This window comes from Gambusia affinis, linkage group LG05 (genome assembly GCF_019740435.1).
Source record: "Gambusia affinis linkage group LG05, SWU_Gaff_1.0, whole genome shotgun sequence".
NCBI classification, from domain to species: domain Eukaryota; kingdom Metazoa; phylum Chordata; class Actinopteri; order Cyprinodontiformes; family Poeciliidae; genus Gambusia; species Gambusia affinis.
In genome coordinates, this window is record NC_057872.1 from 12,503,704 (window position 1) to 12,527,627 (window position 23,924).

General features: G+C 37.4%; 1 protein-coding gene across 4 annotated transcripts in view; it reads right to left on the reverse strand.

Moving 5' to 3' along the window:
• Nucleotides 1-23,924, reverse strand: part of col14a1a (collagen, type XIV, alpha 1a) — a 116,528-nt gene that overhangs the window by 75,052 nt on the left and 17,552 nt on the right. For all 4 annotated transcript variants that reach the window (XM_044116449.1, XM_044116450.1, XM_044116447.1 and 1 more), the window contains exons 4-14: nucleotides 22,340-22,456; nucleotides 19,110-19,253; nucleotides 17,695-17,799; nucleotides 4,951-5,106; nucleotides 4,040-4,159; nucleotides 3,592-3,756; nucleotides 3,212-3,376; nucleotides 2,328-2,479; nucleotides 1,438-1,567; nucleotides 934-1,076; nucleotides 710-839 (exon numbers count right to left, since the gene is read on the reverse strand). In XM_044116449.1, coding sequence (XP_043972384.1) covers nucleotides 710-839; nucleotides 934-1,076; nucleotides 1,438-1,567; nucleotides 2,328-2,479; nucleotides 3,212-3,376; nucleotides 3,592-3,756; nucleotides 4,040-4,159; nucleotides 4,951-5,106; nucleotides 17,695-17,799; nucleotides 19,110-19,253; nucleotides 22,340-22,456 — 1,527 coding nt within the window. The remainder of the gene's footprint in view (nucleotides 1-709; nucleotides 840-933; nucleotides 1,077-1,437; nucleotides 1,568-2,327; nucleotides 2,480-3,211; nucleotides 3,377-3,591; nucleotides 3,757-4,039; nucleotides 4,160-4,950; nucleotides 5,107-17,694; nucleotides 17,800-19,109; nucleotides 19,254-22,339; nucleotides 22,457-23,924) is intronic.

Genomic DNA, 23,924 nt, shown 5'->3' on the forward strand with positions numbered 1-23,924 from the left:
AATTCCTCCATGTCTGATGACATCAAGGTAGGGTAGCTTGTGCATGCTGCAGTACACAGAACCGGCAAAGAAGAACCCCAGTAGAATTTATCACATCTAGATTGACTTGGTTAAAACCCAGTTGAAGAACAAATTATGTGTAAAAATCCTGAACTTGCCTTTAAGAGTGAGAGACACACACATTGATATACACTCTTGAAAATTACTTAACTCAGTCAATGAAACTCAATTCTCAATTCACTTCAGAACTTCTCAAAGTAGTTTCTACTTTAAGTTTATTTATGTTCTGTTTTTATATTTATTGACTCACTGAAATGTATTAGTGTGTTTAATAATAGATGAATTATTGATTCTGTTAGCAACCTGGTCTCATATAATCATTCAATTTCAATTGAACTCTTGACATTACGAATCTGAGAAAAAATGTTTTGTAATCCTCTCATTCCTTTTGGTGAAATATGTATTCAGGGCTCAGTGATTTTGTTAAATAATTACCCTTAGGATATATTATGTTCAAATTTATGAGACTGACGGAAACATATATTTTGTTAATGAGACTTCCCACACAGCAGACTGAGTTAGATGTTGCTTTCAGCTTTTAAAGCGAAGCTCAGAATGTTATGCTGAGATCACACTGGGTCAAACTAAAACTAACAAAACAATATAAAATAAATCTCAGTTTGCTCAAGCGGGCATATGCATTACTCACATGTTGTTTCCTGATTTGTTTTGGGTTCACTGGCTTCTTCTCCATACATAGCATAAACAGTGACGGTGTATACTGTGTCAGGCGTCAAGCCAACCAGCTCCACCTCTGTTACTCCATCAGCTACATTAATCTGAGGGCAACATTTAGAAACAAATTTAAAAAGTCAACTTCGCCAGAGAATTTATAAAAACTTTGCATTCTCAGCTTTTTGCTTCTTGGCCTACCTCGTTGTTTAGATCTCCATCATCTGTAATAGGAGCATACAGCAGCATGTAGCCTGAGACTCCATCCACACGGCTCCACCTGGCCTGCATTGTGCTGTGAGTCGCATCGAACAGCTGGAGGCTGGCGACTGATGGGAGAGCCACTAAACACACACGGACAGACACAAACAGGACATTTGAACAAGAATAAAACAACATTTGAAACCAGGTGTTGGAACAACAACAACAAAAATGATTCATGTTTACTTTCTGATTCAAGTCTTACTGTTGGAGAAGAAAGAAAATTAGACCTTTAGAGTTTTTCAATACTCAAATTACATAAAATTCAACAGTTTGCATGCATTTTAAATTGAATTTTACAAAAAGACAAAAGAAGATCCTAAAAACAAAATCTGCATTGCCATAGGCATTGTTTACTAATCTGTGTTCTAAGGTGTTGACTTTTTCTCTCTCTTTTTTTTTTTTTTTTTTTTTTTTTTTGCATATGTCTAAAACTAAACTTACAGGTAGTTTCTGATCCTCTCAGAGCTTCACTTGCCTCGTCCGTGTACACAGCAAACACAGCGAGCTGGTACTCAGTGAGAGAGCTGAGATGCTTTAACACCACTGAAGTCTCACTGCCAGCCACGACAGCCTGGTAAGCAGGAAAGGTGGATGAAAGGGACAAAAGTATGGAAATGAAAAGGCATTGAGGAAGGGGAGGCGTAGGCAGAAAACAGCAAAGGAGGATATATTTGATGTATAAAAACAGAAAGAAGGGAATAGTGTGTACTATATGGGGATCTAACATTATATGAAGATCTAACAATATTTATGTTATATATCAATACCAGCTCAAATTTTTACATCAGTGCATCCCTAAACATTAGGCTAAACAAAAACAATGAAAGTCATTCTGAGTTTATGCATTTGCTAAAAAACAACAACTTACTACCACAGTCAGAAGACATAATTTCACCTTTTTACATTGTTTAGACAGAAAACACTATTGTCTATTGGATGTACTAAATTTTGCTCAGGGAGCAAACAAGCACCCGGATGTACAGCACTATTAGTTTTTGTGTTCAGGCACAGTCTGTACTGACAAACTAGGTTAATGTAAATGGAGAGATACAAGAGGTACCAATGAAGAACACCATCAACATGTCAGAGAAAAACTGATTAACGAAAAAGAGCGCAGTGCCTGTCCTCACTCAGCTACTCCTACCAGCAGCGTTTCTAAAGGTTTCTCCTTCCACCTCCACACATGCTACATCCAGAGATTACAAGACAAGACAGAGCTTTACATCATCAAAGTGTCTGCAATGAAGCAGCCATTTCTTAATTGCAGCAACAGAACAAAAATATAACTCATTGTATATAGTGATGTTCTCAGGAAGCAACATGGCGTTTACCTCCTGTGGTTCTCCTCCCTGAGCCGGACGGTAAACCACTCTATACATCTCTACGTTTCCAGCTGCCGGACTCCATGAGACCCGAAAGCTCTGAGCTGTGACCTCTGAGGTTTCCAGGTTGAGCGGCATTTCCGTTTTCTCTGGCGTAAATTCTGAACACAATATATGTAAACATGAAGACAAGGTGGAAGAATGAAAAAATAATGCATGACATTCAGGGCTTTATGCAATAGAGGGGACATTTATGGTCAAACACAATTCTAGAAGTTTACAGAATTTTGTTTGCTTTAATACCTGTAGTAAAAACAAAATATGTCCCACTTATTTTCTGCACTTGTGTATTTCACAAAGAGTTTTAATTATTAAATAATTATTTCTCTGCCTTTCCAGCAATGCAAGCATATCTAGGTACAGAATCAGAAAAAAATACCATATGGTTTCTGTGCTCTTCACCTATGCAGCAAACTCCTTGTTAACCTGAGCTGTGCAGAATTTGTTGGTCCCTTAAATAAGGATGAAACAATTTACATTTTACTGCAGTTCATGCAAAAGGATCAAGGACCCTATCTACTTATCACATTTATGTTACATCTCCGTACTCTTTCTTTTAATGTGGTGGTTATTTCATCCAATATTCTTAATCATTTCTAGTTATTAATGTAATTTCCTTTACCTCTGTCCTTATATTTTGCCTCTTGGTGAAGTGATTCAAATTAACTTTAGCTTGAGCAGTGCCATACTGATAAACTCGTCTGGCTTTACTTTGACCTTCGTATATTTGGGATTAATGGTTATGTAAGGTGATGTTATTATTCTGGATGCCACTACAAAATCCCTTATCTGTGGTCTCTGCAGGCTCTCTGCCTTTCATTCCTGTTCCTTACTCTGCTTGATGTCTTTGTCTTGCAGCTCCACTTGTTCACACACGGTCTTTGTCAGTCCCTCGACTATCGAACTCATAATGTTGAAGTCAGCTACATTGTAGACATGAGTGTGATGCGGCTCTGAGGCGATGGACCGCAGCTCGTTCTCATCAGCATTCTTTACACCTAGAAGAGTAAAGGACATGTCATTGATGGAAAAGAGTCAACTGCAGAAGCAATGTTTGGATTTTCAAGTCAGATTTTTTAGCTTTAACAGACACTGTCTTGATGAATAAACTTTAGCACAGCAGGTCAGTAATGTCTGAAAAAACAAAATCTCAATTTAGAGGAGCAGAAAAGGGGTCGCAGACAAGCTGTGGCATAATTGCGTCTGTTCTCACCAATGGCAAACAGCTCAACACCAGCCTTTCGCAGGCTCTCTGCTGGGGGTACAACGTCGTCCTGGGATTTTCCATCTGTGATGAGAATCCCTATCTTTGGTACACCAACTCTTGAGCCAGCTTCAGGCTTGAAACAGTAGTCTGAGACAAAATTCAATGCAAGCCCTGTTGAGAGTGTTAAAGAGATTTAAAAAAATGGGAGGAGATAAGAAACAGAAGTGAATAAAAAAGGTTCCCTGGCAAAAGCTGTTGTAAATAATCGAAAAATCTCCCATAGAAATTACTAAATAGAGCAAGAGATGATATCTTCATGAGGTGGTGTGCTATGAATGCTTTTTGTTTGGACTTTAAAGTAAAAATGGGAACATACAGATTAAAAACTCAATAAAACAAAGCAGAAGGGCACTTTTGAAGCAGATGCTAGTAATAATTTAATTTTAAGCAGTACCTGTGAGAGTGTTTCCTCCTTTATACGGTAAATTCTTCACTGCATCGATGACAGCTTCTTTCGTAGAGTAAGTATTCAGATGCCATTCTATCCTGGGATCTCCGCTGTACTGGGCCAGGCCTGGAAACAGACAACAGCAGCTACTATGAACCCAGTCACTGATTTACAGAACCCTACACATCCTCTAGCAAAAGATGTGTAGAAAGCATATATTGTCATTTTATTGGAATATGTAACTACTAATCCAGTAGTTTCTCTTCCTGCAGAAATGTGGTGTGACACAGATGACCGTTTGCTAACAAAAGTTGCTACTTGTCTGCTTTTGATAACAAAGAACTACTTGCTAACAAGTAGCAGCTAGCTACTTGTTAGCTACTTGCTAGCAAGTTATTACACTCAGAGAGAGAACTAGAAAATATAACACAGTTTATTCTATGAGAAACAAGAATGGAATAAGAGCCAAGATTAACTTGACACCACAAAAGGTAAGAGAAAGATGGTAAGACAGACAAATCTTCAAACGTCACTTTTTTAATTTAATATTATGCTGCTTTATTTAAGCAGATATTGACCAGGGGTTCCAATAATGATACAGAGCAGGAATCTTTCAATTCAGGCCTACAACTTTTAAATGTGTCCCTGGTACAACACACCTGAATCAAATGGCTGAATCAGCTCTTTACTTTGCATTAATTTTCTCCAGATTCCTACTGATGACCCAGTTATTTGACTCAGGTGTGCTGAAGCAGACCTGAGTCTGGCTCTGGGCTTGAAGATCTTGATATAGAGGGTTTAACATAAGAAACAAACAAATAAACAAAACAAAAAAAACTTCTTTGGACTTATAAAAAGAGAATGCAGAGGATCATGCAGTTTCTAAATCTCTAAGAGAAATAATAGCTGGGACCCACCTATCCTGGTCTTATCAATGCCAATGTCAAAAGCGTTGACCAGGTTTTCCAAAAATATACGGACCAGCTTGAAGTTGATCCGGCCTATACTCCATGAGCCGTCTACCAGGATCACAATATCTGCAATGGCCGCAGTGTGGCACACAAACTGATCAGCTAAAAGAAAAAAAAAGGTTCATAAAGTCAAACTTAGAATAAAAAACAGACAAAATAGAAAAAAGATGGCATAATTATTTGAAACAAAAAAAAATACATTATCACATTTTAAGAAAAATAAAAAAATCAATTAACTAAAATCACTATTGTTGATTTTAGATTTAAAAGCGCACATTTAAAATTCAATAATACAATTAGTGCTGTCACTGTCTTGAAAAGTTTGACATTTAAGGGTTTGAATAGAAACATCTAAAAACAAAAACAATACAGTCAAAATGTAATGCCTATGTATTATCTATTATTGGAAACAATGTTTAGAACGGTATTTATTTAACAAATCAGAGATTAAAACCGTGGTACTTCCAATATATCACTGCAGTAGCTCAGGGTTCTTGTACGTCTTTTGTTATAAAATCCCACATTTTCCCAAATGCCTATTTCTAGATTTTTCAAGGAAAGAAAGAAGGAAAAAAGGACAGAGAAAGACATAAGGAAGAATAGTAGATTTACAGAGAAAATAAAAGTTCTGCTTGTCTAGAAGATTTTATCCTTGCCTATTTTTTATGTTTTCATGTTTTTTTATGTTGATTTACAGTATCAAGCATTTATATGGTCTCTATAACTTTTGTCTCCACAATCTAAGAAACACACACACAGAATTAGTTCATGCTTTATAATTCAATAAAGCTTATCTTGTCATCCCTCCCAGTCTTACATCCTGAAAATGACTGGATCCACTTAAGGTTGTGTCATAGATAACGTTCTGCTCTACAGAAATAACAGAGAACAATCCAAAACATGCTGACAATGAGATTTATGTGCAAGTGAATAAAAGCCATAAAAGAGAATGCTGACTGCAGGGAATGTGAGTTATTACTTTGCTTTTTGCTCAGAGCAATACACACTAGGGATTAGACTAAAGATAGGGGAGTTAAAGTAGATTATTTAGCTAGCACTAACTATAATAAAGTCATTCAAAACGTTTTCTAACATCTCTCCTACAATAAATGTGAAGCAGGCTCTATTTATCATTCTGCTCCAACTAGAGGCTGGTGCTGGTTAGATATATTTGATAACTGCATCATATTAAACATTCCACCTGTGGGTAGATTGCCACAACAAGATCTAAAGCTTAGAGCTACAGATATTTCCAACATTAAAATGAAGAAGTATCTGTTTCAAAGAGCAACTTTCCAAACAGAGCCGTGACGTCTGTCTGCTGTCTCTGTGTGTCTGGCCAGCTGCTAAAGGCAGCAGATGAAAGAGAGACGGCAAGAAATCATGTCCCAGAAACGGCTGATGACAAACTTTCGCTTGCTGCTGCCTTACAGGTTTGACTGAAGCATTATAGGCAAACACAGAGACAGACAGCACTGTCTGTCTCTGTGTTTAAAGATTTCGGAGGTTTGAACATTCGTGAACAAACATGGAGACCAAGAAAGATGTCAACAAACAGTAAGACTATTTTGCAAGCTTGCAACGTCTTCCAGAGAGCAGCTCAATCCATCTCCCAAAGACAAAGCAGAGCTCTGGAGGAGCGGCAGAGATGCACACCTCAGGTAAGATGATCCATCAACATCACATTGTCATAAGGCTTGAATGAAAGACTACTATTAAGAAAGTAAGTGACCCAAATTTATGTCTGCCACCAGCAGTGTCGAAGACACACAAAAAACTTTAAAAAAGGCCACTGGTCACAGGATGTCAAAATTAAACTTTTTGTCCATCACGTAAAATGCTAAAGGTGGAAAGCAGCTAACAGAGAACATCTCCTTAAACACATCATCATACCATCTGTTTGATGCAGCAGGGACAGGCAAAATCAACAGGGAGACAACCGAGCTAAATACAGGGGAGTAAACCTGCTAGAGGCTGTAAAAAACCTGATGGGTCAAAGGTTAATCTTTCAACAGACAACAATCTTGAACAATTTCAATAAAATGTTGGTAGAAGCAAATCGAGGAAACTTTAAGCTGTATGAGCTTCAAAGTTATTCACTTAGGAATGCAGAAAAACATGCATTCCTTTTTCCATTTGTGCTGATCTATTTGTCATTTATTAGGAAAACAATTCCCAATGCAATACATTTATGTGTTGTATTGAGAATGCAAATTGCATATTCCATGGAAAAGCCATTGCATATTGAAGATTCTTTCTTATGCTGTGACAAATGATAACAGAAGCCAGTTGATATCATGCATCAAGCTACAGATTCAGTGACTGTCTGGGTAAAAGGCTTATGCACTGAAAGGTTAGGAAATAAGAGGCTGGGTCTCCTGGGTATGGTTAGATGTGCAAAGCCTGTATACCTGCCGATCCAGCTGGTAAGCAGATGATTAGAAGGTTGGTAATTACAGCGATTCGCAGCTCACAAAACCATTCCCAACTTTTATTGTGTGCAGGGTGGCGAACAGGTCAGCTGAAGTTAGTCATAATGTTAGTGTTTCACCTCTGAACCGATAATCTAGGTAATTGATGTCCTTCACAGTACACCCGACAACATCTGTAAACAGTCTGCTCAGTTAAAGCAAATGAATTGCTGCCATTTATTCTCACACTTTTTGATTTTTTTTATTTATTTTTATTTTTTTTGTGCTTTTGTTCAACATCAAACTGGTGGAAAAAATCATTATAAAAGTCAAGCACATAAAAAAGATATAATATGTTTCACCACACAATTGTTATAGTACTTTGTTATTATTCTATATTATTTTAAACTATTAGTTAAAAAAATTCAAGAAAAAAGGAGGCTGCTTTACAGTATTGAGATACATTAAATCACACACAGTCTTTTGGAAGCTGCCTGGTCATAATTTAGTGTTAGTGAGACGTTTTCTGACTGTCAGGCAGCAGCAGCAGCCTGGTCAGAGGTCTCCTTGCTCCTTTAAAGCCCCTCTGGCCCTCTGCTCACCTCCGTCCTGCAGCCGTCTCACAGCTCTGCTGCGGGTTAAGGTGCAGTTTTAGTGTGGGGAATTTGGAGCGCAGAACGGTGAAAGAGAATGTGACAGAAGGAAAGAACTGACTCAAAAGCACAAACTGATAACAGCGCTGATGTATAATCTGTTGGATTACAGAACCAACTATTTATCAAAAGACGGATTTTATTTGAAAAGATAACTGCAAACCCTTTAAAGCCATTGTGTTCAGTGACTCAGCAATTATGTTGTCTTGTTTAATGAACTGAATATTGTAAAAAATGAACACAATCTGCTCTGCAGGGCAAATAAACTGCTTTCAGATTCTGAGTAACTTTTCAGATGCTATGAAGTTAGATGAAGTTGGATATAAATAAATAAGGTTGGGTTCACTTTTTGTCAAATAAACTTTTGTTTTGCTTCATCTCTTGTAAACACTATTTATAGTGATACAACTTTGCTATTTACACTTCTGCTATCACTGCTTTTCCCAAATCCCCACCAATAATAATAACTACATCTACATCTTTCCCCCCACAACTTATCACCTTTTCACACTCCTACAGTGACGGATTGGCACAACAAGCTGCACTGTTTGTTATAATATCATATAAAATGTCTCTGCCAGATTCTCTATGAATAAAAAACAGGCAAAAAAACACAACAGTTTGCATCCAAGAGAACAAATCCACAAACAAAACATTACTTCAGTAGTCTAGCTATTATTATTCAGCGCCGAAAAATCGGATTTGTGACTTTGTGAATCACAGAGTTGGCTGAATCACATTTGAACCTTATTTGCTTGGAAGCACAAGTAGAAAATGTGCTGACTGAACCTGCTAACCACACAGTTGGACACACACCAAGCAAAGCAGGCATGGCTGTGAGCTGACAGACTGTCCACCTGCTATTCACGAGAGGGGAACAGGCCCAATCTTATATCTCACAGCACTAAGTGCACGGCTGCAGAGCTGCAGGGGGAAAGAAAAAAAAATTGTGGCTTTGTGATAACTGAATGAACTTGTGTAGGAGTGCAGCAGACTGTGCTAAAAATGTGACTGCAACAGCCACTGTTGGCTCCAACAGCTAATCAAGTAGAGAGACACTGAAATGCACTGAAGCCATGAAAAGAAGAAAAGCAGGAATTATGAACGTCTTTTAAAAGTAAGAAAAATTGTAGGAGCTTACAGATTGTGCGCAGAAAAGTAAAAGCAAAAGAGACTGCAAACTACGAGCTTCCTACAGAGCAGATTACTTAAAGGAAAAAAGATTGCTCCATAATCTTCTTCATTCAAAAAATGACACGCATTCCCATTTTGAATACAGTTGTGAGAATTGTAAATACACCCAAAAAAAAATGCGGTTGGACACAAACTTACCTGGTTTTAAAAACTTCTCCATTGCCTCACCCCCTTCCTCTGTTTCTCTTTGTCTCTCTCTGGTCTTAACAGTTCTTCCCAGACGGCCTTGATTTATTGCTGACCTCTATTTAGCCAGGGATCAGACGGAGCATGCTGTCATTTCAGTCTCTCAGTTAACGTTTACTTTCCCCATCGCTGTGATTGTATTTCAGTATCTGGAATTAATATTGAGGGCAGCGGCAGGCATGCAGATAAATGGACAGCAGCAGGGATGGTCCCCACAGTGACAACCTTCTCCTTCTTCAGGATGAACCTGCTTTCAGAAGAGTACTTCACCGTCAATGCATGGCTAAATATATTTAAATATAATAATAATTAGACATTAATTCCCAAAGGTTTAACCAGTAGAAATGCTCAGCTCTAACAATTACTGAAAACTGTATCAGCTTCAGTGAATTCAAAAAGGTGTCAAAGATATTAAACCATCCATTTTATTACTACTTCAGCCAGAATTATTTAAGTATCATTTCATATTGGAAATTATTGATATCCTGTTGAGCAAGACTGGAGGTGGTCAGTGCAGAAAGGAAGATGGATGAAGTTAAATACAGAGCGATCTGATTGGAGAAGATGTGAGGCAGTGATCAGGTTAGTGACCAGCAGACACACTGGCTGCGGTTCCAGAGGCGCAAGTGGCTCTTTGGACGTTCTGCAGTGGCTCTAGATAACTTGATAGTAAAAATATAAAGAAGCAAATATTATTAGGTTTTTAGTAGTTTTTCAGTTTTCTCATGGAATAATTTGCATTTGAATTTGCACATCTGCATTGCACTGAAATTACCAGTGGTATTTTACTTTTTATGTCACTAGGTTGGAAAAAAAAATTATAAAGAAAATGCATCCATCCTGTTTTTATATAGAATTATGTGTTTTCTTTATGTTAAAATCTAAAAATAGGGAAAACCTGTGGTTCTTGAAGTTTGTAGTTGTAATGTTATAAAAGTGAAAAAAAATTTTTAAATTTGAATACTTTTGAATACATTTCCATAAGTTATTTCTAAATTCTGAGAAATAACTTATTCTTTCAGTTTTGCAATGATTTTAAAGTGGATTTGTGAATGAAGAAATAGCTAAGCTAACTTCTTTCAGCAATATAAAGTTGTGTTAGACTAATAACAAATTTAAAAAAACAGCAGATAACTCAGTGATCTTTCCTTGTACCAGATGACAGTGGTTCAGGAGCTGAGAGAGGAGCTTATTTATGAAGACGATGACAGGCAGCAGAATGACACACCTGTCATTTGGTCAGCAGCCCACGGTTTAAATTAGACAAACTCAGTCATGCACAGACATTCATATTCATTAGTGAAACCTGAGGGAGCCTGTGGGTGTTTGTATGTGAGATTAAATATTTTGATCCATGAGGTTTTAAGTTGAAATCCAACAGCTGTTTTCAGAGGATTTATGTCACTTCATGAAAGATCTGTCTGTGTCTGCGCTCCTGATCTTTATTCCACTGAGTTTTTGGTTCCACTTCATTCGCCACACAGATACGCAGAAACAACAGATATTATGGATGGCAAAAGCATAATGTGGCCTGTCAATACCCTACTTCTCTAAAACCTTTTGTCCTTTTCTCTCCCTTCTTTCTACCTTTGTTTGGCTTATCCATTTTTCTTTGTTGTTTGTTTCCTGTATGGAATCTATCTGACCCACACATATAAGCTTGTTTAGCTGTGCTTTTCTCCATTTGTTATAACAGTTTTAACCAAAACTCTTTCCTTTCCTTAAGTTTATTCCTTATTCCAACCCTAACCTTACATTAATATACATCTTGGACATAAGTCTAGTTGAATAGGTTAGGATGTGTTGCCTCATTAGGACAGATTTATGTTCATAATTAAAACCAAATGTTTTGACAAGACAGCGGATTACACCAATGTAGCTTCCAGTGAAACCTTAATAATAATCCAGAGACTTCTCTTTTAAAAGTTGAATACATATGTCATATCTGTTTTCACACAGATTATAACATGTGTGTAGCTCCCAACAGGTTTTGTGGCTTGGCAAATCAACAGTGGCTTTGTATAACTCTTTCGATATTAAGCACATAACGACTCTTGAATCTTTTGGTTTAATGCAAAGTTTCACTGTTTTTCTTTTGTTTCCTGCATGAAAAAAAAGAATATAAGAGATTGGTTTGGCACAAAACAAATATTCTAGCCATTGTCTCAGAAAGATGGAGAGATGGAAAGCAACAGTGGGCCAATCAGGAAATTAGATGCTAATTATTCTAATTGAGTTCCTGCCAATAATTACTCAACTGTCATTAGCACAACCACATCTATGCACTTGTCAACCGCCGTCATACAATTAGCTCAACTCACCCATAAATGTCCTCTATTGATAGAGGACGATGACGGGCTGCACAGACCACACAAACACGACTCACAACCAAATGAGTGAAGGGTCTTAGCAGCTCAGGATCAGAATCTCTCCTCTGCTCCTTTCAGCAGGAATAATTTATGAGCAGAAAAATATACAGTACGGAAAATAAAGGACCAGAAGTGATGGAAAAGACGCCAAAATGAATTTCAGAAATTACTTTTGCACTTTCATGAGAGAAACAATTTCTTTTCTCACTTTCCCCAATACTTTTCAATCAGAAGTGTCTCACTTAGCCAGTCTGGATGCTCCGCAACTCACACAGAACTTTAATACTTCCATATCTGCTTTGCTCTGTGAAAGACCTACTTTCTTGTTTAAACAAGCATGTTCCATGACAGTAAAAGATTTTGGCATTAAAAGACTGAAATACAAAGAAATGATGAACTGCTTAGAATCACTGGAGTTTAATTATACTGCTGTTCTAGTTTATATTGCATGAGGTTTTTGTATTGATTATGTTGGCTTCAACTCATTAATTTTCCCTTACTGACTATCTTGCTGTCCACTAATCAACATGTCTTTTAGAAAGATCTTTGCAATCCAGTGAGTCCACTGAGTTTTATAGTAGACGGATAGTGAAGATTTTCCTGCATTTGTGCAACTGCTGTAGATTTTAAAAGAAAACTGAAGGATTGATGGAAATACTGTGTCTAGAGAAAGGCTGGAAGGAGACAAAGTTTGAAGTATTATCTGCAATATGAATACTCTTGAGAATAAATTGGTACAAATTTAGAAAATTTAATCAGCAGATGAGCGTTTCTTACCCTCTGCAGTGGTGACAGATAAGACTTGCGTACTCCTTCATGACCAGTATGCTGAATGTCAGCTGAATCTCATTGGCCTCCAGCTCAACTTTAACAGCATCTCTCTCTTGGGTTCAATTTGTTTTTGCATATGTGAGTGTTATGTTCACCTTCTGTTGGAAATACAAAAACTAAAATAAAGTACCAGAGCACTTAAGAAAGGAGATTCAGAAGTTTCCATACACTCAGCATGAATGTCATAACTTCGATCTTTAGATTGATGCATTTGAACGTTTCTTTTGCTGGGAGTAATGATGATACAGCAGACAAATCCACTACAATTAGAGGCACATGTTTGATGCTTTTGTGGTCTATCTATATTCCACACACAATCATAATTGTATATAGCAGGTCTTATGTACATACACAACATTAATAGTTGGTTAAATATCCCCCACCAAATGACAAGAAAGCCACAAACATTTGAGGTTATTAAGCTTCTTGCTGAATATTTGACCACTTGTTTTCTTGGAGACTGTATTGCTCATTAAAACTTTCTGATTTACAGATTTTTGTTTTGTTTTGTTTTTGCTCATAGCCCATACATATTAAACATGGTTGAGGTCAAGGCCAATCTTAAGGTCAGCGTTGGTCTGATTTCTCCATCCCTTGAGATTTGAGTTTGTCTAGTCGGAAAACCTGATCATTCAAATCTGAACCATCCAGCTGATGATCAGAGATGTACTTGAAAACCTTCTGGGGATGTTACCATCCTCATCAATGTCTCCTCTCCGAATGCAACAGTTTGGTAAGCACAATAATACGACAACCTCAAGAATACACCAACACTGTTTTCAAGTGGATGCATGTAAAGTTGATTTTTTAGATGTGATAGGATGTGATTCTAGAGTTTCTAAGACTTGAAGGATGAAGGGATGTCAGTGTTGCACCCCTCAGATGTTACTAGAGGAAGTCACAGAACTGAATTTGTGCCACTCTAGACACCAAAGCTGTTGTATTTCACATCATGTCTTTGATTCTGCAGTTAAGAAACTTCATGTTCCGACAGTGCAACACTCCTTCAGTACAGTTGCTGTGGAGAAGCAAAGGTGAGCAACTGTGATAAAAAAAGAGCTCTCTTGTGTCACAACTGCTCGCCTTTTGCAAGTCACTCTAACAGTCAGCAAAGGAAAATATTGATTTAATATTTCTATTTGTAACATGTTCTAAAACTTTCAACCTATGATGGACTTAGGAAACATAAACACTGCTTTAAATTAAACCTGAGAATTTTAATTCGTTATATAAAAAAATTAAAGGCTTTTGACTGTATTGACCCCTCTCAAATCTCATGACTATCTGTACTAATGGTATATGTTATGTCTTTATTTTAATTATCCCTTTGAGCTCCATGTGTAATATGAGCTTCTCTGCTTTGGCACTTTGAAGGTCGCCTGCTAGAGATGATGTCTGCACCTGCAGTGGACAGATAAACAGACACTAGTTCTCACAGTGCGTCTTGTAAATATTGTTGCACTTCTTCTTTTTGGGGTATGAAACACATCTGTGAAATCTAATCCCTGAAGAAGTTGCTTGTATTACCTAGTCAGTAAGATTTAAAAATACATGCTTGGCAAGAAATGACAAACTTTAAATTGTTCAAATTGAAACTGTATGATTTTCTTTTATCCTAATACCAACCTAATTCTAAATATAATTATCAGCAATCTAAAAAAAAAAAAAAAAAACTAAACAAAAAAAAAACTTTTGTTGTAAATGCACAAAAGCTAGAATGACCAGGTTTTGTAATTAAGGTATTCTTACATGAAAGCTCTGATTGCTACTTTGCAATAAAGATGGAGTAGGTCAGCAGTACTAAACTCCACACAGCTACACCTTCGTCTACGCACGCAAAACACATTCACACAGGAACCCTGGCAGACTGTCTGCAGCACCATCTCTGAGGAGCTCAGTGGGACGCCGGTGTTATCACCGTGGAATATAAATACACATGCAGAGCATCATGTGGAGACAAGAGGAGAAGCAGTCCCACATTATACCTCAATATAAAGGAGCGTTCTCTATTGAACTAAAGAGATGCATTATTATTATCGCTGCAGCTGAATCCAGACAGAAGCTCAGCAGGATATTATTATAATCCCCAACAGGTAGAAAAGCAAAGAACCAATCAAAGTCTCCGGTGTTGCATTGAAAGGTAGCTGGGTCTAATAACAGGAATCTGATGGAAATCCAGCTATAATATCCTTGCTTAGAAGAAAGGGAAGCAGGAGGAACTTCATATGAAAGACTAAAACCTGTGGGTGGGTCTAGATTCACAAAGCCTGCTTTCTGTGGTTTAATTTTTTTATTTTTAAAATAATTGGAATACAGGTTGAATTATATCTGTAGATGTTTTTTTGTTTGTTTTTTTTTTATTTCAGTGGCCCAGATATTTAGTTTTGAACTTTTCTCACTTAAATTTTCTGAACTTTTTTTCTTTCAATGTCAGCTGTGAAACAGGGTTTCTAGTAAAGATTATTTTTAGCTGTGAGGTAAATCTACAAACTGCAACTGCATAAAAACACAACATCTGGTTTTACATAGACACAAACCACTTTTTCACTTGTTTTTTTAGTTAACCTTTCTTATTTCTATTTCAAACTACTCCACTAATTTGTCTTATGAGCGAGATGGAAGCTACATTGGCAAATTCATTCTAAGTATCTTAAATGAAAAAGAATACAAAGAATCAAATGTATTTGTCAGACGAGAGAAAAGACAGATATAGCTAACACAACCAAAAATACAAACTAATATGTGTCATTACTACAATGATGCATTTATCATGTTTAAATAAACAGGTTTGTCTACATATATGTAAAACTAAATGTATAAGCAATCACAAGCACAGTCTTTTTAATGATGACTATTTAGCGTGATTGTATCTGGTATAATAATGGACAAGAAAGAAACCAAGAGAGCTCAGAAACGTACATTGCCATTTCTATTTTTTCTTTGTTGTTAGAGTTTATTATTACTTTGTGTTGTTTTTATTTCTCTGTATCACCATGATGACACTAACACAATTATAAGTGTTTTAATCGTAAATGGAATTAAATAAGACTTGGATAGGTCAGATAAATCTTTCGTTCATAATCATGATCCAGATTAAAATTTATAATTTCAATCTTTTAACTTGTTTGGTATTGCAATTAAGAAAAACTATTTCTAAAACCTGCGGTCAGTATAGGAGTTCAGATTTATTAGCTATGTGCTTTGCACCCAAGAGCCAATTTGTTATGTTTTTATGGAAATGAATTGTTCATCGCTTCTCTCAATGCGTATAAATAAATTGTACTTCTGTGCTCCATCAGCATCTCTGAAATGCACATTTAGCATATTACAGAGGAATTATATGGTGCAATCAATATATAACTGCATAGTCCTTAAAATAATTGCACTCTGTACAGTCAATCCACTGTGGAGGCCAACACAACAGCTAAAACCACGGCGGTGCTGAACAGGACGGAGGTTGATATCTTGATGGCTGATTGCTCTTATCCTGCGACTTAAGGAGTTTCCTTTCACACGAGTTTCATTTTATGCATCCAGGAAATGTCCAGTAATTCTCTCATTACACCAGAACAAACATCTGTCACCTGAATTAAATTTGCTCGTTGGCATATACACAAAAATAACACTGTTTGAGTGTTGTACCAATTTCGAATGGGCCCTAAATGCATCTTTAGGAGGTATAAATCAAATGTGTTCAGATTGAAACAATTAGCATTCTTCCCCTGAGCAAATGCTTTCTATTAGACTTGGGCTCTAATGCTGTTGCTGGATGGGAACTAACGTGTGGATCAAAATTTAATCACGCTTCTGGCGGAGTTAGATTCAAAGCAATCGTTTTGTTTCTTCTTACTGGAGGTAATTTTGACTTTTAGGTCTCAATATGAATCTGTCTCCAGAGGGAGCTAAAGATCAGGGTGATGGCACAGAGGCCTTCCAATCTCAAAGACTTGGAGCCAAAGTTAAATTGTCAAAATACATTAAAAACATGCAGAAAGCTGGTCAGCAAGAAAGGTTTTACTACTGTGATTCCAACAAATGTTTCCATTCATTATTGAGAACAGACACCATTGTTTATTGTAATGTAAATAAAAAGAGGTTTAGGGTTGATTCTCCTTTTACGTTCATTAATTATCTTTTGAGAGATGCAGCATTATGTCCACAAAGACAAACCTTTTTTTTCTGGTTTGTGTTGGAATGTAATTATATGCCATCACTGTGATGATGTTGTTTAAAGTGTAAATAATAAGGTGAGGGAAAGACAAGCAAATATTTTGGTTGCATAAAAATTATTTTAAAATCCACATCTGTCTAGGGTATGAATACATTTAGACTCACATTTTAATAAAACAAACACTTTCACGCATTAACAGCTTTCCTAATATCTGAGATGTTGCTATATGCATCATCTGGGTGACGGATTTTTATGATCTTCACACATTAGTGAAAACCAAAAGCATTGCAAAAATGATTAATGAAGCAAAACAAATCCCCATGTTAACTGGGAATGTGTTAGCAGGAAGACTATTCAGTAAAATATCCAAGACATCTATCTGTAAATCTCTTTGAAAGCAAATCTTAAGCCATCAAAAAGAACATCTTGGAACAGCTTGGTTTCAAACATGAAGCAAATTCTTTGAGGAAAAAGCAGCTTCAACTCATGCAGACAAGAGCGAACAGTGAATGACACTCTGCTTATATCAGGAGTTCATGTTAAACACTAAATGTTTCCAGAAATCACAACTATGACAGATTCATCATAGAGGAATATGTGGTTCTGGCATTTTGGTTCTCACTTGTTGGGTGAAAACCTGACGGGTGCCAGTCAGGACATTTCTCTGACGTTTTCCATTACTGATTGCTCACAAACTCAGCATGTTGTTGGATACAACCGGATCTGCACTGACACTACACATGCTGGTCTGCCAGCCTCCAAAACATTTCTATGGCAACAGACTGGAGAAACCATCCAAAAGGCATTTATCTCATCTATACATTCAGCTTAAAGGCAGCCTCTTGTCATGGAAATGGTGTGTGTTTTTGTCCTACCTCCAGAGATCTCGTTGGCATCGTCAGGAGGTCCATCTGAATCAGTCAGCCTCTGCGGCTCAGACTCATCTTCTTTGTCACTTTCACCTCCAGCAGCTGGTTTAGCTGGAGAAAGGCAATGAGACGTTAGCAGAACAGAAATAAAACACGGATTAAGAAACTTTATTTTGCCATAAATATAATGTGGTAATATGGCCGAGATCAAAACTTTTAGTTTCCCTGATGAAATCACACAAAACACTGAGTTCTTCCATAGAAACGACCACAATAAAAACTGTCCATAATCAAATTGTTTCCAAAACACCAAAAACAAAATCTCCATAATGTTTTATCTGTATATTTTATGTGCTGAACTAAACAAGAAGCTTAATTTACTGCCAAGACAAATCCAAATATAAAATTAGCTTTAAGCTTCACTTGAATATTCAATTAACTTTCACACCATATCGAGGTAATCAATTAGCACAGAACCTTACAAAATGAACTTGAACACTTTGACTAATCTGACATTTTTGATCAGAAGCAAATTCATCATGCCAAAAGAAAAAAAAAGTCTGGCCCTAAAAAAAGAGAATAATAGACACTTAATATGAGGGTGAAGGCTACATTGTCATTTCCAAATGTTTCTGTAGGACAGCTGCATGAGGCATTATTGCCAAGCATCAGGGCGCACATTCTTTCGCAAATAAACCTGGGTGTGGCTGAAAGCACAACTTTTTAAAAACTGCAGAGGAAAATCGCCAGACATGTCACCCTTTAGTCTCTCCCAAGATGATTGTTGCTAAAATAGCCTCTACTGGACTTAATGCGTCAAGAAAGCGTCATAGTTCTTCATCATGAAGAACTTCGAGGTCGCCGTCCAAGAAAAACTCCCTTGTTGAAACAACAGGGCATCGATGTCCGACTAAAGTTGAACACTTGAAGCATGGTGCTTTGGAAGTGTGTTCTTTGGTTTGAAGAGTGTAAATTTGAGTACTTTGGGCACAGGGGTGTTGATTTAGCTTGGAGAATGAAGGGAGAGACCTTCAACTCTAAAAACACAGTAGTACTGTTAAACGCTATTAAATACCAGAGTGCTGGCATTTATGTTGAAACTGATCGTACTGCCAGACTCTTTTGGTCCAAGGCTTCTCAAAGCCAAGATGGTGAGAACGGAAGAGAGTAGAAAATACCTTTAAAAAACTGAGACAATGAAGCAACAACAAAACCAAGCAGAACAACAAATGAGAAAAGTGACACAGAGGGAAAAATATATAAAGACACTGCATAACAAAAAGATCTGAGAGAATGTCTAAACAGCTTAAAATAGGAAAAGGCCAAACATAATGAGAACAAAACAAAAAGACTATTTAGTAAAGTAGAAAAACAGAAAAGACAAGACTATTCCAGAAGGGCAGAAAGAAAATGAAACAAACCTTTAAATCTCCCCCGAAGTGGTCTGCTCTGCTCTCTGCCTCTAATAGCAATGACACTAATAATGTAGTCCTTAGACGGATTGTAGTCCGTTATTAAAACCTTTGGGTCAGATTTAGACACAATGATCTCCCTTTGCTGACCACCTAAACAGAGAAAGAGATTTAATAAAAAGACATTTAGACACTCAGTCACAAGAAATAACATTAGAATTACATAAAAATGTTTTATTGTAAGCCGCCATCTAGGAAAAAGCAAAGTCATCTGAAGAGCTGTTCAACAGTCAAGGTGGAAATATTTTGTTATGTGTATTTATTTATGCAACTCTTACAAATACAAGTGGTTAAATGTAGATAAAAAAAAGGAAAATCTGGTATTATAATCTTGATTTTGTGTTTGGTTTTCTGTTCTTTTCTTCTGCTAGATCCTTTCTGTGTTTTTATTGATCCTCTGGTTCTCCTTTAGACAGGTTACTACATTGTTGCAGGTTGACAATGGTAAAATTTCATACTTAGAGTTAACATAAATTTCACAAATGTTTCTAAACTGTGGGTTCAAACTATGGCTGCAGAAACAAACTAATGTATAATACCGTTGTGGAGACAAGTCTGCATTAATCATATAAAATCCTACACATGTGAATTATTCCCTCATATGTGTGTGCGTGTGTGTGAGCATCTATTCTTCCCTTCCTACAAATTATAAGTTTAGTGAGTCCCAGGCAGAGAGATACAGTAAACTGCAGCAGGTACACACAACGTCCTGCAGCGCTTTACACTGCAACACACTGAAAGGACTCAACACTGATCTAGGTACACCACTATTGGGAGGCCTGAAAATTAGTTACGTTTTTGTTATTTTGTTTTTTATAAAAACAAAAGTTTAATTTGTGTAGCTTGGCTTCATTTTTACTCATATAAAGAAGAAGAAGAAGGAGAAGAAGAAGAAAAAAAAACGCACTAGCATTGAAAACTCTAAATTGTTCAATTTGGATTTGGACCAAAACGTAGTCAGGAGAACAGAGTGGTCATATGAGCCATGGTTTAATGAACACAAATCAAAAACTTACAAAAAAACGGGAAACCTAGACCATGGAGAGGCGGCAGAGCGCAACAATGAAAGAGAACAACGAATGAGCCACTGGAGTCCAGGACAGAGGAGGGAGAGGACATGACAAAGGAGCTAATCAGAAATAACCAGCTGCAGCTGTGAAGGGAGCAAGACTAGACAAGAAAATGACTAGCAGCTGGGGGAGGGGAGTAAATGGCAAACTGACTAAAATAAAGATGAAGGTAGAAGGAAGAAAACCTAAACAATAACAGGAATAAATACCAAATCTAACAAAATAAATCAAACAGCTAAAAAGATAAAATAAACTAAACAACTAAAAAGATAAACTAAACTATCAGAAGGAATAAACTATAATGAGAAGATAATACTAAGTCCACAATACAAATACAAAAGTCAGGTAATGAACAAACTGAATGAATAAACTGGGCTGGAGGAACAGACAATCAAAATAACAAATATATATGCAGAAATGAAAAAAAGCAGAAGTCCACAATAACAAGGGATGTGACAGAAACACTCTCCTCATTCACAGAAATTAATTATTGAACCATTTCAAAATTATACACAAAGGCTCAGATACAGACATACACACCCTGCTATTTGAAATTAGATTAATTTCCAATGTTCCAGTGAAACCACTCACTTTTTAATCCTTGAATTAAAAAGAGCTACCAACAATTTGATATTTGTCAACTCTTCACTCTCATGTACACTTGCTGCTTTCCTGGTCGTGGAACCAGTTACTTATAATTTCAGCCCTCTGAGCCAACACTACTTAACACCAACTTCGGGAAAAGTCTCTGCTTCAGGCAAGACAGAAACTTACAGTAGCACAAATCGAATGTCTTCTGAGAGATTTTACAGTCAGACAAGACAAAGATTGAACTCATCGGATGCACGGCATATAAAAGAAATGTTTGGAGGATTCAAGGTGAGGCGTTCGCTCTAAGAACACTATACCTCCTGTCAGGTATGGTGTTGGGTTTCTGTGCTGTATGTCATACAGAAACCCAACAGCAAGGTGAAGAAGCAGAGATTCTCTCCTGAATTTAATCAGCCACAATGACAACCCGATTTTAAGAGAAACTCACCTGGAACAAAAACAGGAAGAAGATTAAGAAAACATCCAGCAAGTCATTTTCTCCTGTGAAATCTTCTTTCATAAAAACCCAGCTCTTTCTGTCTTTGTAGAACAGGAAAATTATCCTGACCCAAAAGGTCAGTGACCAATGTAACTGAATCCTTTGTGGTCTATAAAGATGTTACCTCAGCAGTTCTGAACTAGCTCCATCATTCACCTCATCTGACTCAGAAACAAGAAGGAAAGAACATGATTTCATTCCTTTCACAGTGATCAAAAAAGGCTTTATTAACCATATGAATGCAGCAAAGATTGTGCTGAAATTAATTACCTGAAACTGCATTTTCAGCAATAAGCTGTTCTTTTCCCTGAGAAGGAAGGAGGCGTAAAGCTGAGTTTTAGTTCTGTTCTCATGATATCACCAGATGAGTTTTATGCGAGAATCCCTATTCCTGCATATTCCTTTTTAACGCAGGCTGTAAAAGAATCAACTCTAATGTTAAGCCCAGCTTTATTACCAGATGCAGACCATAATGCAGTAGCAGTGAAGTGCCTGAGTCTTGGCTGTAAATTCAGGTGCACTGCGACTACAGGATGAGGATCCTCTCAGCGATGATTAGGGCGATTTCTACTAGGCTGTGAACGCACTGCATCTGCACATTGATCAGCGTGTGACAGATGCAAAACAAAGCAGAACATGGTGCATTCTTCAGCCAACCCAGGCTGACCTCCAATGTGAGTTAGAAAGTGGTCCTGCTACTGTCCCCTCTGTTCGTCCCTCTTTAAAAAAATCTGCTGACATGTTCAGCAGAAACACTTCCCCCATGCTCTCCAAGTTGGCAAAGGTGCAGAACAAACTTTGAGGTCTGCAGATCTCCCAGAAGTGAAATTTGTTCAAAGGAGTTTTGATAAGAAGTAAATTACATAATCCTTCTAAATTACATAATCCTTCTTGGCAGATAAAAGAAAAAATATCCAGTTCCTTAATCTTTCCTCGGGTGCCTGAAGTTACACTCCTCTTTGACATAGTGTTTTATCTCTCTGTGTGTGTATTCTGTTCATGTGTGTAGAGGATCCTACCTGGTAAGCTGTTGTAGAGAAATAAATAGCTGTCGACATCTCCTCTGGGCTCCCTCCATGAAACTAGGAGTTTGCGGGAACTGTGCACTTTGAAACGCAGCCTCCTCGGAGCTGGTACTGTAGAGTAAGGTAACACTTAAACCAGATACAAGAATGAAAAAGGAGACCTGTGTCTAATTCAAGGAAACATTGTGACATGAAAAGATCCTAAGCATCATTAGACATTTCTTAAAAAGTATTTTAAAAGGGATCTGAAAGCTGCAGAAGAAGATAAAACAAGGAAGCAGGAAGGAAGAAATTGGAATGAAATTCAGATTGGGAGTTCACCCAGCTTATGATGGAATAAATATGGTATTTCTACACCCTGTCACCACACAACCACATATTTTGATGCATTCTGCTGGAATGTTATGGCATATACTTGTATAGTACTTTATCAAGTCCAGACGACCCCAAATCACTTCACACTACATTCAGTCATTCACCCATTCATGCACACATTTACACACTGCTATGAGATACATAGTAGCCTCATTTGCACTGAGGCAGCCTGACAGAAGCAGGGCTGCCATGCACCGGTGCCTCTGGGCCCTCTGATCACCACCAGCAGGCAAGGCGGGCGAGATGTCAAGGACACAAAAACAACAGAGCAGGGGATGAAACTGGAAACTCCCCCCGCCACCATTATATGAGAAAAACCAGAACAAAGTAGCACATAATTGTCACTTGGTTGGATAAAAAAATATGGATTACAATTTTAGTGAATACATGACAGAGTCCCTGTAACTTTGTGGGAGCTGCAGGTAGGATAATCTGTTGAACAATTGCAGAGTCCTGCACTCAAGTAATCTGCCCTTTATGGAAGATTGGCATAAAGAAATACTTTGCTGAATGAAAGTCATAAAAAGTTTAGCTTGCAGTAGCCCACAAACCATACGGGACACAGTAAACATGTTGTGAAACTGATTAGTTTTTTCCCTCCATGGGAAACATGATGTGTGCCAGCAAAAGACTAAAGACTGGGGTAGAAATTAAACTTTAAATTAGACAACGACCATATACCTATACACAGAGATACAATGGATGTAACAGGACAATACCTGCAGAAGTGATTGGATTTATGTAAAGCATTTAGAAATTTATGGTTCAGACAATGAATTTTATATGTCATGCTGTATGCGTCGTTTTGTTTTTAGTTGCTTTTCTCTCTCCATCTATGCCAAACAAGCCTTCCTGGGTCTTTGTTTTCTGCATTTGTTCATTTTAAATCACATTTCAAGATGCATCTGTGAAGCATTTACTGTATGTGTAGAAAGTCCTGATTCTGCTGCTTGTGCCTGTGGGGCCATCATTGGACCTCAGTCGACCACCTCTACAGACTCCTTGATAACATTGATTTTAGGTTTTCGTTCTGAGCCTCGAGTTCTGCATTTGGCAGCTAATATCTTGGGTTTCTGGGGCCCAGACTGGCCATGTGTGAAAGAGAAGGTGGAGCATTAATGCTGGATTTTCTGTATGCCTTCAATGGATAGCTGGACCTTGAAATTACTTTATTACAGACTTCTGTCTGCTTAGTAGGGGCAAA